Consider the following 17617-nt stretch of genomic DNA (forward strand, 5'->3'; position numbering starts at 1 on the left):
CTATAATGTAAAGTGACATTTAAAATGTATTATGTTATTTAACGAACTTCCGTATGTATATAGGCTAATGAAGAAAATACAGCAGGGTGCTAAAATGTGAGTAATCTCTTTCTATAATATATATAATTATGTCATTAAAAGTATGTTTTTTTTTTGTAATTGTAAATATCAGGGATATTTTGAATTTTTAATCAGGGAAAAATCAGGGAATATTTTTGGTGACTGTGAGTGGCCACCATGTTATTGTTTTAAAAAAAAACCTTATGTTAATGCTTCTTATTTAAAGGAGATTAAGTGAATGCAATAATATACAATACTTTTTTAATAATAAACAATACTTTTTTTATACCTTACTTACGCATTATTTTGCATTCATAAGCCAAACAGGAATCAAACAGAGGTTCTTTACTACTGGCCAGAAACTCTCTACCACTGAGCTAATTGGTTTTTCGAATAAACATCATCATACGTTTGTAGCTACATTCTTATAATAACAAATAAGTTTTTGTACACAAGCATACTGAATTTACCTGTGTATGGGTCACAAATGTTACGCCAATTTTTTTTTCCTTTGGGTTAAATAAAATAGTATTGCACTGTGTGGTTAAATATGTGCGTAAATAACATACCTTTGTTGGTTTTCAATGAATATAACTCCACTAATAAGTAGAATTTATTTAATCAAAATATCTCAGCAGTTGCGTGAAGCTCCGTGGACAGCACAGTTACTGTACGTATGCCGTGTCTGCTGCCTGCCCAAGTTCTTGCTGGCAAGTAACGTGTCTGCTGCTCTGCAATGGCTAGGAGAGGAGGGGAAAATCTAAAAATAAACCAGCCAGAGAGAGAGCAAGTGTGTGTGTTCGTGTGGCCAGGTGGCACTCTCTCTTAGTTGTTATGTTCGCAAACTAGCACCCTACACAAGAAATGTGTTTATGACACAACTGTGCTTAATCATTATTGTTTTAGCATGAGATTTTCTATGCTTTCAACTGAACATTTCATGAAATAACTGGAGCCATTGATCATATTTTTGAGTGGACTTTTTATGTTCCTCTAGCCCTGAACAAGTTTTAATGTGGCATGTGGGTGCTAGTTTTTAAAGAAGTAACTGACAAAGAGTAACGTGCTGCTGCTTCTTACTCCACGGCAGAGGGATGGGTAAAAAATTAATTACAATAGATGAAAGGGAAACAAGGATGTAGTAGTCTTCACCTTAGACTTTTTTTTAGTTGGTGCTGGAATTGGGGTGGGTTGTAAATGTGGCTGGGGGGGGGGGGGGGGGGGAGATAGGCCGCTCGCACTTTCCCATAGTAAACAAACAAACAAGAACTGAAAGTCAATGCCAGTGCTATATTTCTTATGTGTTAATACCCAGAGACACGGATCACAGAGTATAACTCTACTCATGACATATAGTGCGACTCTTATGGCAAAAATGTTAGATTTCTTTGCCCAAAATTAAAGGTGCAACCCATATGCAGAGGCGACCTTTCTGAAGGAAGGAGTATCTTGAAAAAAGTGTAGGATCTGATGGGAACTGGAACTGGACTCAACACTACTTAAACACGTGACGACACCGGGTGTTACATGTTGGCAAAGGTAGAGCACTAGCATACACTGTGCTGATTGCAGCTGTACTACCTGAAGCTGCCCAAGGACATCAAGGACTACAAGGTGATCCTGATGGACGCAACAGTGGCGACAGGGGCAGCAGCCATGATGGCTATCCGCGTGCTGCTGGACTTTGACGTGCGCGAGGAGAACATCCTTCTGGTGTCACTGCTCATGGGTGAGCCAGGTGAGTCTCTGCTCTTTGGCCGACGGTCACACAACCCTGTATCTGGAGGTTTAGTGAGTTGGTTTGGCGACAAGTCTAATGCAAAGTCTTATCTTTTGCTCTAACAACGTTTGCTTTTATATTGGCACATTTCTTAGCGAATACCTCTTTGTTCTGGTTAGTTAGCACTATCTGATTCACTTACTTGACTCCTAATTGGGCATCATTGGCTCATGGTTGTAAAGGGGCATGTCCAAATAACTTCGGTCTAATCATGAACCCAATGCAAGAGTATGCAGATTTGCATTCTAGCTTGCAACCAAACGAATCCGAAAATTTTCCACACCTCTTAACTGTACCCCACACTTATAGGTGGCTAAAGGCATCATGAGTTATTATTTACCTAGGCATGAGGGGTTTCTCAGAGCCGGTTGCAAAGAACAACACTGATATATTAGATTTATGTGGTGTATTAGAAAGGAAGAGTTGTGTAAGTGCATGGGGTAGAGGGAATGGCAACAACATGTAGCTGACCTGCACATTGCTCGCAGGTGTGCATACCATCGCTTACGCGTTCCCTGGTGTGAGGATTGTCACGACAGCCGTCGACCCGGAAATCAACGAGAAGTTCCACGTCATCCCAGGCATCGGCAACTTCGGCGATCGCTACTTCGGCACAGAGCCCTCGCGCAGTTCTACGTGATCGGCTGTGCTCTCGAGCATGAGAAAGTGTGGACTCCATCTGCATTTGTGCAGCAGGTTTATTTTGTGCTGGTTGAGTTAATGTTTGCGCGGCTGTCCTGACAGGGTCCACGTTCCTAATATTTATCAGTAACTGTATTTACAGCCTCGTAGGGTATTGCCAAGCTTGTATAATGGTTTTATAAAACTGACAAAAGATGGTGCAGGCACTGAACAACATTCACATCATACAGTATTATATTTAATGTGTTCATGCCCTTAGCATGGTAGCTGTTTAATATGTTCACGTAATTTTCAAGATTCGAATAAAGATCTCTGCTTAATGGCAGAACCTGCAGTCTACTACTACCCACTAGACTAAATGTTGCAAAAAATGTATGAAGACACGTTAGTAGTTCAAAACATTCAGAACATGGCCTCAGAACAATCTGGCCAGCTCCTTCTTGCGAACAGGATGAGCATCCTTGCAACTTTCAATGTCAGTGGAAACTGGCACAAAATATGCCTGCTGTGCAGCCGTGACGCACACGCCTTCCTGCAGGCTCCAAGCAGGGTTGGGGGTGCCAGACTATAGTTTTTCAGTTTTCTTTACGCTTATTTTTGTTGATGCTGGACAAAGTCCTCGTCACATTTCTCACGACATACATTTGTGTTGTTTGCTTGTTTGTGTTGTGTCGACACACTAGTAAGTGTGTCAAGTAGTATAATTTCTCGCGTCACCTATTTTCAACCAAAAGATTACCAAAGTATGTTACTATCTGACAAACCAAAAAAATTTTTAATGGGTTATGATTTAATGTGCTTATTGAAAGCTCGTCGCTGTGGTATTTATTTACACTGAAATAAATATATGTATTCCTTATTTCCTGGTTTTCAGTGTATTTTTAAAATGGTAATGTGCATTATTTTTAGTGTGCCTTGGGAGTCATATTAGATGACTAATGGACAACAAGCCATTGCCAACTGCTCAAGTATCCCTCTTATGTTAGTAAACATGGTGTAAATAATGGAATACTACTGCCACCAAGCTGCTTTGACAAAAGTATGATTTTTTGTGAAACACTATGTACCATGTTTTATCACATGAGCGTCGCACATTTTAAACTACAGTTTGGTTTAAAAAATTTGCAGTTTGACTATAAAAAAAATATACAGTAAAACCCTGGGACTGGATGCTAAAAACTTAATAACAGGGAAGACATCTTAAGAGTGGTTCATAATCAGACGCTTCAAAAAAATAAATAAATTACACCTATTCTCATTATTTTCGGCATGCTGAGTGCTGACATTACAATACATCAGCACATTGAATTATTAAAATGATTTAAGTTAATAAAAACAAACAAAAGTAATTAACAAAATGAAATAACCCTAGCAAAAAAAAAAATATGTTCAAAATACAAGGCAGTATTGAGTTATTTTTTTTTGCCAGTCACTCTTTGGTATTAAAGGATTCACATCAACTTCAGATATTATCAGTTTTCCTTCAAATGATACCTTCTGTTAAATGGGTCCTCCTCTAATTGTAGAAGCCATCATGACCTGTTTTCCACAACACTAAATGATTATTATGCTTGATAACCTTAAAATCACTCCTAATAAGATCACAGACCTAATACAGTTAAAGCAAAACCCTTTATTTACAGGCTATTAATTTTAGTTTCTCTGCAAGAGACAAAGTTCTGAACACTCTGCGCTGTTTGCAATCAGCAAGCTATCAATATCAATATTCGACTACGTGTGTGCACTCTATACATGCATTTAACTCAACATGATGCTAACTAGCTTTGCCTTCATTTCCATACGTACAACACAGCAGAAACTGAAAAGATTTTTAAAAACATGTCTAAAGGAAAATTTACACATTAGACAACTTTGTATTTCTTTTTATTAAGTCAACATTAATTTTCTAGATAATAATAATTTTATGCAATAAATAAATGGTGTAATATGGTAAACAAAAGTTCTTTGGAAACTTCGTGCATGGGAAATAACAACATTGTATAGTGAAAATAGCAGGAATGAAACATTTCACCATTTAATGGGTAAAATGTATTGTGTGTGAACACAAACAAGAGTTGTAAGTATATAAAAATAAGTATTTTACATTGTATGTGAGATGCGAATAGCGAGAAGAAAGTAACTTCTGCGATGTAATTTGAGGGTAAGTATTGCATTACAGTTATAACACACAAAGCGGACCTAAAGAAAATGTTAATTGCAGGGAAAACGTAAATACAACGAATGCAAAAACAGGTTGTCACTGAGTACACTTTCCTACAAAAAAAAGTGACATTCCAACATGGCAACGAATAGCTGGTGGTTCGTTGCATAGATAAAAGTTAGTGGTTTGTTGTGTAGTCGTCAGACATTATGACTCGAATGAGGTAAATGGTGTACAGATGGAAAAGCCTCACAAAGTCGATATGAATGCAAGCAGACGATTTGTGGGAAAAAATAAAATTGTAATGGCGGCAACAAAGGTTTTGACATTCGTGTACCATCATCAAATTCTTAGTTCTTGTTTAGAAATTAATACATTTTTTAAGACTAATATTAAATATAGTTTAAAAGATCAAAAGTAAACATTATTATAGAATTCTTTCCCCACAAATGCTAAACGTTATAGGAAGCATCTATAAACGTAGATGTATTAAATAGGAAGAACTAACCGTGATAAAGGGAATAATTTTGTGAATGTAATATAGGGGGAAATATATTATGCAGGAACATCAGTTTTATTGTAAATGTTCAAAAAAAAGTAATATTTAAAATTTAACTCTAATAAACAAATAAATTAAAATTGAAAGTACGTTGAACTTTCTCGTGAACTAAGAATCCTTACAGAAGAATATTTAATGTTTTGATTGCAGTTTTTTATTCAACTTGCTCTTATGTAGTATTGTTTTATGTAAATATTTCAAGCATCTTGACACAAATTTTTGTAGCAGTTGATTGACATTATTGTGCTTGAAATGTAGTTATTGTTACATATTTGTAATGATGATAAAAAAACAGTAATTTTAATGAAAATTTTTTCATTTTTTAACTCCATAAAGCTTGACTATGTGTTGAGTATCAGCAATTAAAAAAAAAAAAATGTATTTGTGAAGGCTCAACATACAGTGAGATGTTTATAATTTTTTTTATAATCTTCATTGGCATTTCAAAAATATAGTGAGACTTTTAGGCTAGAGGGACTGTATCTGAAGTATGTAGTTCAGTTTGAAACATTTGCATTACACTGCTACGCTCCTACTTAGTATTATTTGTTGTCTCTGAGCAGCTAGAAACTGCCTGAACATCACAAAATAACTCCCTGGAGCAGGGTAAGTCATGAAGGCGTTATGGCATACAAAATTCAAATTTATCTTCTATCACATTCACATTGTTGATTTTTTTTTCCCAGCTTTCTACTTAACTGAATGCAAAGCTATATCACAGACAATTTATTTCAGTAAATAAATCTATACTAATATTATAAAGCTGAAGAGTGAGTTAGTTTGTTTGTTTGTTTGTTTGAACGTGCTAATCTCAGGAACCACTGGTCCGGTTTGAAAAATTCTTTCAGTGTTGGATAGTACATTTATCGAGGAAGGCTATAGGCTATATTATATTATCAATAACATTAGGGATCCTTACTAACAGTCCAATTTAGAATCAAATGTGTTGGAGGGGGTTAGATACAACATGCAGTACACGTACGAAGTGTGTGTTGACAATGCCGCAGGCGCTAGAAGTTTATTTCCTGTGAACATTGTTGCCACGCACTAGATGCCTTATCATTCTTAATTTTCCCATACAAGTAAAAAACACCCATGTGATATTAACAACGAAGCAATCAGTACCCTCATAAGAGTTCAATTAGTATTTAAATACTTTTTATCACCTAAACTATTGTTTTTTTCCTCTCTCTGTGTTTAATTTGTTTTTTTATTGCCCTTTTTTCAAGTGTGTATGTATATGTGTGTGTATATATATATATATTACAGACTTGAAACTTCACAGTAATGTTCCTTATGTTACGCAGGATGACATTTTCCGAAAATTAGATCCCATGGGTGGTTAAAACCAGGCAACAGTGGGTACTTTGCATGAGAACAGGATTTTGCATTGTTCATGCCTTCTGCATCTCCATGGCAACGGGCATCGCGCGGCAGTGGCGCACCCACAAGGAGGGGCATGTATAATGAGCAGCACAAGAGTGATCTGCCTGTAGACTGCCGTAGCGAAGTACGGGTACATCAGTTGTACGTTGCGTGCACGAGTCGGAAATCCATCGGTGCTATTCATTTTCTCTCCAGTACATTATACAGCATTGTAATAAATATTCACTGAATTTTTTTTTTATTTACCATTACTGTAAATGGGAGATGTGGCTTAATTTTTTTCCATTAGTATAGCCGTGCAAAGTCGGGTCGGGCAGCTAGTTTAACAATAACTGTGTTATTAGATAAAGTAAACTTTTTAGTTGTTTAAAAACCAATCAGTTAACACAGAACATTAACTACATACACAACCTTTATTAGTTTTTTTTGAAATGTTGATAAATACATGATAAAAGAGGTGAAAATTAGATGAAAAGTAAATGCAAATCAACATGTTGCTTTCTACAGCTATTCCGTTTTCTCCTATGGCTTAAACTTTGACACTCAAGGCAAGCGATAAGAGCTCCATTGTGGCCTTCCAGATGTGTTGGAGAAGGATGCTTTGTGTACTTTGGACGGAAAGGAGAACCAATGTGTGTGCTATTTCTGAACGACTCTCTTGCATCACAAGGTTTTCTAGTTTTCTGGACATGTAGTAGTAAGGAGAAGTGTGCCATGCAAGGAAAGGTTGTTGGCAGACCACAAGGAAGGACACCAAGCAGGTGGATTGATCAAGTCAAGCACACAACTGGCATGACTCTTCCAAGAGGCCTTAAGAGAAACTGAACGCTGGCAAAGATGGCAACAGTTAATCAAGAATGTATAGGTTGTGTGGGGTCACGACACAGCATGAGTTACACGATTTACAGAGAGGCCACAAAATGGAAAAACCAGGAAAAGTCAAGGAATTTCAGGGTGTCCAGCAAACCAGGATATAAAAATTCCCTGACTTTTCCAGGTTTTCTGGACAAAAAAGAAAATTTTTCCAGAAAAATTCAGATTGATATCTTTCAGAGATTTCTTAAATGAAAGTAACAAATCATTTGCAGTTGTGTGCCCCAGAAATGCAGAGTTGTAATATCGCGTAGCAACAGCTTCCTTTTCCTTGTCGCAGAATCTGACGTAAATATCCATTTTTTGCATTTGAGCAACTTTGTTTTAACTTTCATCAAAAGCAACAACAATATTATGACAGTCAACAACATTACCTTTTGAAAGTAAGGAGCAAGGCCTGACACAATTGTGTATGCTAATTTGGTTTTCTGTAATTGCATTCCTGCAGCTATTTCACTATCTGGAAACATTATTTTGAATAAAGATACACTATTGGCAGCAGACCTAAGAGAAGAATGCTGCATAATGGCATTCAAACACCACAAAATTTCTGATTTTGTAACACTGTCTTTCCTAAAATATTGTTCAACACCTCGAGAACTCACAGACTGGGATCTGCTAGGCAAATCACTATTATATGACAAAGAGCTTTGAGATGATTTTACGTTACCTGACGAATGAAGTTGTTCATTAGAGGCTTGTCCATCAGCAACTTGTCAATCGAATTTGCTTGTGGTAACTTTAGACACAGCAGTAACCAATTTGAAAAAATTACCAACTGACTTGGAAGAATTCACTGCATTATTTGCACGTTGGTGTTTTTGGCCTTTCATATGGCTTGAAAGAGCTTGTTTGCCCATATTACTGAGGGAAACGACAGTTTTGCATAATTTACAAAAAAAATTAAATTTATCACTTGGCACTTCCGCACACCAACTAAAGCCCGCCGCACACGGTACAATATTCCTTACAATATTGTAAGCTAGGAGACGTACTGGTTCTACTACTAGTTTCTTCACACGAATTCAAACTGGATACTAGTAGCTGTACAAGCTGGGCTACTGGTTTTGCATAATAGACTGTGTCCTATTTTCGTTGCTTGGTGTGTTCCAATATTTAAGGAGTGGCCAATCAGAACTCACGAAAACAGCACGAGGGGTTGTTTACACTTTTAAGCGCGCATGTTGTGATAACCATGGATGGAAAGAAGTGGACTAGTGACCAACTTCTTGTTTTAATAAATGCATACAAAGAAAAGCCTTGTTTGTATGCAGTAAAAAGTGTGAATTATCATAATAAAAATTTGTTGTGGAGAATATTCTCTTAACAAAACTAGTAAGGCAAATAGAATCGTGTGCAGCAGAAACTTGTAGTGCGCCTAGTGTTTCAGCTAGTAGCCTACACAGTACAGAAACCAGTAAGTATTCTAGTAAGCAAACTAGTAGAAAATATTGTACCGTGTGCGGTGGGCTTAAGAGTGGGTTAAATAGCTACTAGAAATTCCAGCGGCTTGAAGCGTAACATGTGCGCCTGATATTGTACGTTAGACCAATATTGCTCTGAGTCCCTCGCAATAGGCCACACTTCTCAGTCCCACGATAAGGACCGAAAGGGGTGGGGTAGCACTGCGAGGCAGTCGGATTTAGTTTTCCTTGCTGTCGCTGTGTTAGCTCGGGATATATGAATGGATGTTCATTTATAAATGGTGAAAACAAACGCACGTTTTGTAAAAGGTAATGCTCGTGGTAAATTGCATTTGTCTGTGCGAAGAAAACGGAATAGAGGTAAATATAGCAAATTGGAGAGAGAAAAATAAGTACACAAATTATTTATAGTATTCATGGGTCGTTTTCAGTGTATAGCTTCAGGCAGTGTTAATAATAAAAACATGTGTATTTTTACCTTGATTTAAGGTTAAAGGAAAGCACAAAGACTGAAGAAAGTATGCCAATTGCAGAAACTACATCTGAGAATGCTAAAAGCAAGAAGAAATTACGTTATGAATAGTTTAAATTGTGTATTTTATTTTGTAATAAAGGAAAAACCTTTTTACTTCAGTAACTACTATTCATGAAATATACATGGTTATATTTATGTGATACATAATATATAAAATACATTTTAGTGTTAAATGGGATACAAACAAGAGATATTTTTGAAGTTATACTTCTAATGCGACTTCCAACAAGGTTGCGTTAAACGTTTAACGCTCCTGGGGAGGGGGAATAGAAAGACAGAGCGAGAGTGAATGTGTGGCACTCGAACGCGCTATTGTAAGGAACTAAGTAGAGAGTAAGAAAAAAATAAAGATCCTGACAGTTTGTAGTGTCACCATATTTGTTTCAATATTTAATAACCTTTTTGTATAATACAATTTAAATTGCACAAAAAATCATGTTTCATAGACACATAAATAGTGAGTGTGTGTAATTACTCTTATGTCCACGAGGTCTCGCCGCGTCAATTTTCTCCTTGGGGCGAACCCGTCCGCTTAATTAAATAAACAGCTTTTATCGTTGAATGATTTCATGATTTATTTTAGTTTTATTTGATACATTATGATTTCACTAAAAATCAATTTCTAACCCTTCCTATTTTCATTTCCACATTACGAAGTTTCACTTCTTCCGCGCGGAGGGACTCCATGCACTATTTTTTTTCTTTCAAAATATTAAATAATCAATAATAAATATTTAAAATTAAGAATCTTATAATAATTAGTACAAATTATGTCATATATATATATATATATATATTTATATTTATTATTCTCTAAATTGATTAATTTAATTTTTCAAATTAAAACTGAACTTTATTGGCTATGTTGACTATCTTTTTCCAGCCCTTTTATTATTTTATTGTAGTTAATTATTTGCATGCAATTAAAAACTATTTTTTAATGATGCTAAGGTTAATTCTACTACAGGTTAGGAAGAAAACGGGTTTTCTTATGGGCGAGTTTGGCACAGGGAAAAATTCTGCCGCTAGGTGCGCTGGCGTAGCGAAAGGGTAACATTTTACACACTGCCATGAGGGTGAACGTGAGAGAACCGCATTGAAGTCAAATAAAATAGTCGGTATGGTATTTAGTTATGTGCTTTTTGTTTGCAAGAATTATATTGAACAAGTCTTCCGTTAAGAACATGTAAATTTCACAACTTTGTGCCTTTTGGGTACGTAAATAAAAGCTATACTGCGTTTATGTTTCGCCGCGAGCAATCTGCATATTATGAAGGTAAGCAAATATTTGAGGTAAGTTATGTCTGGATGAAAAAAGATGTGCTTGTTTGTGTTTTTATCGGTTTGATATCACAGTATCTATACTATTTAGTTTGTGAACGTTGTTGATTCTCGGATTAATGGAAATTAGGCGAATAATAACTAAAGTGAAGTTGAGGTCATGACCTCACTTTACCTTACTTCAGTTTACCTGCAGGTAAGCTTTGTACTTCAATTACAGATTTACTTGTTAATATAGCAAGCATAACATAAACAACCTTTCACTTGGTTATTATTCGACTGATTTCTCGGGATATGCGACAGTCTTTCCAAGCTTAACGTAATTTTGATTCATGCCACTAATACAATTTACATACCATATTCCATTATCAGTTACAGCAAGTCCGAATTTAAAATTTACGGACACAAAACGTTGGTGATTTACTAAGATATTTAAGAGAAAAATAATTGTTTTTTCAACTTTTCATCGCTTCACTGTGAAATTTGGTTTTCAAAACTATGGGTGTAGTGAGCTTGTATGGTGCACCCATCTACTTGCAGCATTTGTGCTTGTTTAGAAATTTGAAATAGGGATAAAATGTGGTAGGTAAATGGTTGTTCCTTTTGTGCTTAATCTTCAAGCACTATGTGAAGCAGGATGGAAAATATATTCAATTAAAAAAATTAAATAATTAGATCAATGCCATTTGATGTGTAGTTTAAAGGGGCGGTTCTTAACTAAACGATTTTACTATTTTTTTTTGTAGTTAGCCTAACTCAACTGACTATTTTAATATCTCAATCGTTGTAATGTAACCAACCTAACCAACTGTCCACACCCACTATTTAAGTATTTTAAACGCAGCTTACTAAAAACCTAACCAACCATTTACACAGTATCAAAATTCTTGACATATTTTTTAAAAATTATGTTATTGTAGTATACTGTTTTAACATGTAGAAACGTTAGGTTAGCTACATTAAAATTACTGTGAAATGGAGTGAATGATTGGTTAGGTTAGTTTTATGTGTATGTTGCAGAACTATTAGTTATTAAAATGGAAACGGGACAAACAAAATAATTCAAATTTTCAACCACATGGTTGCCTTCATAAGAGTGGAGAATACACCATGTAGATATGTGTAAAGGTTTTAAGTTGGATTTTTTTATATTTAATTTACTTATTTATTATGCTGTAAGTGATGGCCTCAATTTAATTATTTGTTTATTAAATTGAAATCTCATTGCAAAGTACCACACTTAATTGAAACATATAATTCTATATCCATGTAGTATGCTTTAAAATTGTGAACTTTTATAATGAAGTACCAAAGCTGTATTTTTTGTGTTTCAATGGAATTTCACTGAAGTCAAAACACATGTTTTAGAGAAGTAATATAAGCAATTGTAACTATCACGTTTTAAAATTACTAGCTGATTGTTTTTAAATATATCAAATTGTGCTGGAAAAATCAGTGAAATAATATGTGTATTTGTATTACTAAGCCTGCACTAGAATTAATTTGTCCCTTGGCATGTAGTGTCTCTTGCTCCTGCCCTCTCTGTCGTCACCAGGTGCTCAGAGGCAGGGAATGCTACAATTGATATGTCCATAAATTTGTCCCTATTTTTCATTTTCAACACTGATTACTTTCCTGCATTTCATAACATTTTTTTCTGGGGTCTCAAAAATAGTTATTGAAAATTTTATAAGGCAAAAAAATTAAATTCCAATTGCAATATTGAACTTTTCCTATAGACATCACATAAGGATTAGTTAATTAGCTATTATTTGCTTTAAAAAGTCAGCAATGAATGTTTTTTTTTTAAATAATACATACCTCCAATATGTTTTGGTTGACCTTTGATGTGAGAAGGTAACGAAAGCCAATAGAATTAAGTGTATGTGACAACTCAATGATTGATGTTATCATTACTCTTATTCCACAGGCTGTTGATGGTGAAAGAAACAATTCTGGCTGATATTTGGTGGATAATTCCCACGTGTCAATATACTCCAAGAAACCAAGAAGTGTCTACATAAGAAATAAAGAATCATTAAGTATTTTTAATGTTTCAATACAGGAAAATCTTTATTTTTGTTAAGTGCAGTTTATGAATAGTCTATAAAATTATTTTTGTGTACTTATTTAATAAAACAAGTATATATATTTAATTTACAAAATAATTTTTAATGTGTTGTGTGCACAGGATGTGAATAAATTGGCCGAGCCCATATTTCCCATTTCATTCCCAAAAATGCTCTTGGAAGCAAAAGAAAATTGTGTTCATAAATTCATTAGTGCCTCTGGTAGTTAGTCGGTAAAGAAAACAATGACAAGTACCATTATCGCTTAAATTTTGATGTGTGGAAATTTTATTATGAATAACTGCATTATGGAAATTACATAATTTGTACAGCAATTTTTAGTTACCTGCTTCATGAGAGTAACACTCATTTTCTGGAAATTTTTTGGCTGCACATGTTTATATGTTAAATTTGGGGCCATTCTTAGGCCTGCCGCTTTACTGTCATACTTCAATAGAAGTTCCAAGTGGTTCATGCATGCTGCTTCCATCCCGATCTTAAATGAAACAAATTCCGTAACAGATTTTAACAATCAAATAATCATATTGAAATGTCAGCAATTTTTTTTTTTACATTTGAAAACTAACCTTAAATACACGTGATTTAAGCCATCTGTTTCTTATACAAGTGTGGACCATCAGAAATGAAATATAACTTTCTGTCGCCTGTGTCACTACATGGGTGGGTAACTGAATTACAAACGTTCTTCTCATATTTTATGCCAATACCAAACTTTTTCCACATTGAACGGTTTGTTGTTGCTCCATCACACACTACGCAGTCTACAAACAGACCAGCTGCATCTAGTTTCGCAATAGCATCCAGAACCAAATTTGTAAGGACATTGCCAGGGGCTGCATTTTTGGTGAGATACAGACCAACAACCTGGCCCCAGTTACAAATAAATGGCCGAAAGAATAGGACCAAACCATGGTCAGCATACTGAGAGAACTGTGTGTCTGTTGTATTAGAACCTACATCCACTAACCCTGTGATTGTACCAGACACTGAATTTAAATCCAAATGTTGTGTTAAACTTATTTCGTCAAACGGCAGTACACCATGATGTTCAATAGTGTCTTTTCTTATAAGCAAGGATTACAGTTTACATTTAATGCACTGCAGAATATAATCTGAAATGCCACATTCTGCCTTTATACCTCGGATGTGTGTGTTGATAGTGCGTACTGTGGGAACAAAAAGAATTTTTTGTTCTTGAATATGCTTGTACAAAGAAGGGCTCTTACATCGCTTAAGAATACATTCCAGTATCCATTTCTTACTAAAAGAATTTTTCTGCAACGTACAGGAATGAAAGCACTGTTTTACAGCTTCTTGCTGTTTTTCTGGCAAATTGTTTATGGCCTCTTGTAAAGCAGTAGTAGAAAGCTGTTTGTTTTTTACTTGTAAGTGTTTTATCATTGTAATGGCAGATCTTTCTTTTAGTACCGAACGCTTCACATTTCTAGTTAGAAAGCATCTTCGTGGAACTTTAGATTTACTTATTAGTCGTGTTTTGAAGCATTTGCAGTGTAGGAAAACTTCATTTGAAACAAAGCAACATTTTGGACTAAACAAAATTCCATTGCATATTGTTGCATTACTTAATATTTTTAATGACACTTGAGGTGAGTTCATGCTGGTTATTTCTTTGATATGTACCCCTTTGCAAAACTCTATTATTTCCAACTTTCTGAGAAGTAACAAAATGCTGTCTGTAGTATGGACATAGTTAAAATTTAACCTCCTCATATTTATTTTACAATTGCAAATGTACAAACTTGGCTGAGCACTGTCACGTTCCCAAACAACTTTAATTAACAAATCTGCATTGTTCTGCTCAGATTTTCGGTAGTAGAAATATGTCAGTGAAGCATCGTTTTCTGTTTTTCTGCCCAAACCATTATCAAGAGACCTTGATATTAGCCACTGCCACACATTTTCGTTTTTTGTGATGCTTGGGGAGCTGGCACTTTGTGGCTCTAAGCGAGCAATATTGACAGAATTTTTGTTATCAATGTTCTGTAAACAAGAATGTTCAAACATGATTATTATTTTGCTATATATTTCTAACAATAAATAGTCTGAAAAATTTTTATAACTATTTGTTTTACTTCAAAGTTATATGTATGTAAAACTAAGTATGTATGTGTATTTAAAACTGTGTACATGTAAAACTGTATGTATATGTATAACTGTAAATATGTAAATGACATGCTCCATAGCCTTATGGTTTCTACCAAAAAGAAGGCTCAATGGAATACAAATAAATAAATAAAAAATAATATAATAGTACACTGTTTACCTAGTTTCATACATTGTTTTATGCTTCTGATATAACTTAAATTATTGCCAAAAACTAATGTATTCCAATTAGTAACAAATCAGAGGTGGTAATTGAGTAGTTAATAAAAACACAAGATGATTTTTTTTTAATCACACTTACCTACAGTTTTTAAGATGATCCCTTCTTTTACGAACTACTGGATCTATTACAGATTCCAATGAAGATTGTTTTGACTTCATTTACATTTGCGTATTCTTTAAAGATGTGTGTATGTATGTGTAAACCATTGTGTGATAAAATAGGATTTTCTAAGCCCAGTGTAAATTAATTTTTCAGATTGAAATTAAAATTCCCTTAAAGTTTTACTTAACAGTGATTAAATTAACTCAAATAGGTTTTGTTTTATAGAAAAGCAAATACTTTGAAAATTATTATTATTCCTATTGTAATGCACTCAAAATCTTTAAAGAATTTCATCATTTTTTTTTCCTTCTGAATTGTGCTGGTGCCCAAGTTTTAATAAACATTGCAAATTATACTGCAATAAGGTAATTTTAAACAGACAATTATAGTCAAGTCTTTAAGTGAACAACTGAATTTCATGTTACGATTCTCAATTCTATACCTTTAATAATAAAACTTAAATGTATTTCTTTCAATTTTATGTTTTACTTAAAAGATATGAAAGAGCACTTTGCTGCCATAATTGTTTTACAGCAGATCCAATGTTCCTGAAGAGCCAAAAAATTGTGGAGAAATAAAAAAAAGGTAAGTTAATTTCCCCTGCCATGAAGAGAAAAAAATATTTTGTAGGACTTAATGCAATAAAACTATCATAACACACACACACAAAATTCACAGCTATGCTATAGCATAAAATCAAGTAATTAGGTATCTTGAAAACCACTGAGTACTGTGTGGTAAAAAAATTTCATTAAAAGTAAAAATGCCATCAACTGTAAATGGTTTTAAATGAGATTTTGGTTACTTTGAAATTTTAAATTTAAATGGTCATAACTGCAGCAAGTATTGTGTTTGATTCAAAAATGAACTTGCACTCATCTCTAGTTTTCTTCTGTATGTCTTGCGCTGTGTCAAGTATGGAGGCAAGTTTGGAAAAATAGTTGGCACTGCAGATTATGTTAAAGTTATTTTACCTCTTGGTATCTTGATGGTATCACCTTTAACTTCGTGAACATAATATCTTAATATCATTTGTTCCTGAAATGTGTATACATAGTTGCTAATTACTTGACATTGCAGCTGTAATAACAGCTGTGTTCAACATGTATGCCACATGCCACTTCATGTCCTGTAACACTTTGTGCTCTTTAAAAACTGTGCATCTTTGAATTTGAGCACATTATTGTTCGAGCTAAGTGGTTTTTAATGGATTTTCTCGTTTTCAACACAATCCACAATAATAAGCCCTCATTTGTGTTAAAATATAAGTAAAACTAAAAATGTTGAGTAACATTACAGTCACCCTAACAAAAGTTAAACAGTTATCTCATTTTGTATTGTAAGTTTGGAACTATTCAAATCACTTCATTCATATATATATATATATCTGTGTGTGTGTTTTCTGTAAATCAACTGTGCTTTTTGTTCATCAATATTTTTCGCATGAATTTATTTAAACCCAAATAATATTTAAAATCAAAATGCAATTAAGGTAATAAGAAAGGGATTTTGAATGAGCTTCAAATAGTCATTGGCTTCATTAGAATTTAAATATTAAATAATGTACTTACAGCACACATTGATATACTTTTCAGTTGGTTGGAGCAAACTCAGGGTAGTTGGATATTAAATTATTATCTTTATACACTTGTGGTTGGGCTTTCACCCGTTGGCAAGGAGCTCCCCTCTAGCTCACTCTACCAATTTCTGAAGTCCGTCCCTCCTCTTCCATTCAGTACCCTTCCCTCAAGCCCATTCCACTCTCGCCCTGTCCTCACCAGAAACACCTGCTTTCCTGGTTCAGTTCGTCTCCACTCCCTCTGTACACCCCTCGGGCCAGCCTATCTCCCGGATTTCCCCAGCCCCTCTACCCAATTACTATTTTTTATGACCTCACTCGTTAAATATATTTTTCCTACTTTATATTAAACTGAGGATCTTGTGTACTAAGTCACGTGCATTTAGATTTTCCTAGTTGTGAAATGAAATTGTATAGGTCTATAAATATATCATCTTGGGACATCTGGCTTCCACAATGTGTTTTTTTACGTTCCTTAATACACAGTGTATGTTCTCTGTGTTGTGTGACTATTGGAAGATTGAGCAACAATTTAGACTGAATTGTTATTAATGCCAACAAAGTTTCAAAGTGCTGTTAACTTTCTCTAGTAAGTGCAATTGCATTTCAATTTAAATTAACACACATGCAGTTCTGGTGAAAACCTTTTCAATTGGAATATTTTGATCTAATTGGTTATCTAAAAAAATGTGTTAAATATAGTCAACAGATTGGAATCCTTGAGCAAAATGATAACCTGAATGAAAATTGAAACGAAAGAAATATTACTTATGGTAAGTAGTATTATAGCAAACTAGA

The 17617-nt window shown here is 34.5% G+C and overlaps 1 protein-coding gene and 1 long non-coding RNA gene across 2 annotated transcripts in view; both read left to right on the plus strand.

Annotated features, from left to right (window-relative positions):
* Positions 1-3341, plus strand: part of LOC134539143 (uridine-cytidine kinase-like 1) — a 40580-nt gene extending 37239 nt beyond the window's left edge. The window contains exons 10-11 of the mRNA XM_063380901.1: positions 1633-1798; positions 2329-3341. Of these exons, the coding sequence (XP_063236971.1) occupies positions 1633-1798; positions 2329-2480 (318 nt within the window). The 3' untranslated portion in view covers positions 2481-3341. The remainder of the gene's footprint in view (positions 1-1632; positions 1799-2328) is intronic.
* A 7028-nt stretch (positions 3342-10369) lies between these two features.
* On the plus strand, positions 10370-14871 carry LOC134538848 (uncharacterized). The gene is made up of 2 exons (XR_010076224.1): positions 10370-10696; positions 12632-14871. It is a non-coding gene; the product is annotated as an uncharacterized LOC134538848 (long non-coding RNA).
* Positions 14872-17617: the final 2746 nt, after the last annotated feature.

The sequence above is a fragment of the Bacillus rossius genome, chromosome 1, assembly GCF_032445375.1.
Source record: "Bacillus rossius redtenbacheri isolate Brsri chromosome 1, Brsri_v3, whole genome shotgun sequence".
Classification (NCBI taxonomy): domain Eukaryota; kingdom Metazoa; phylum Arthropoda; class Insecta; order Phasmatodea; family Bacillidae; genus Bacillus; species Bacillus rossius.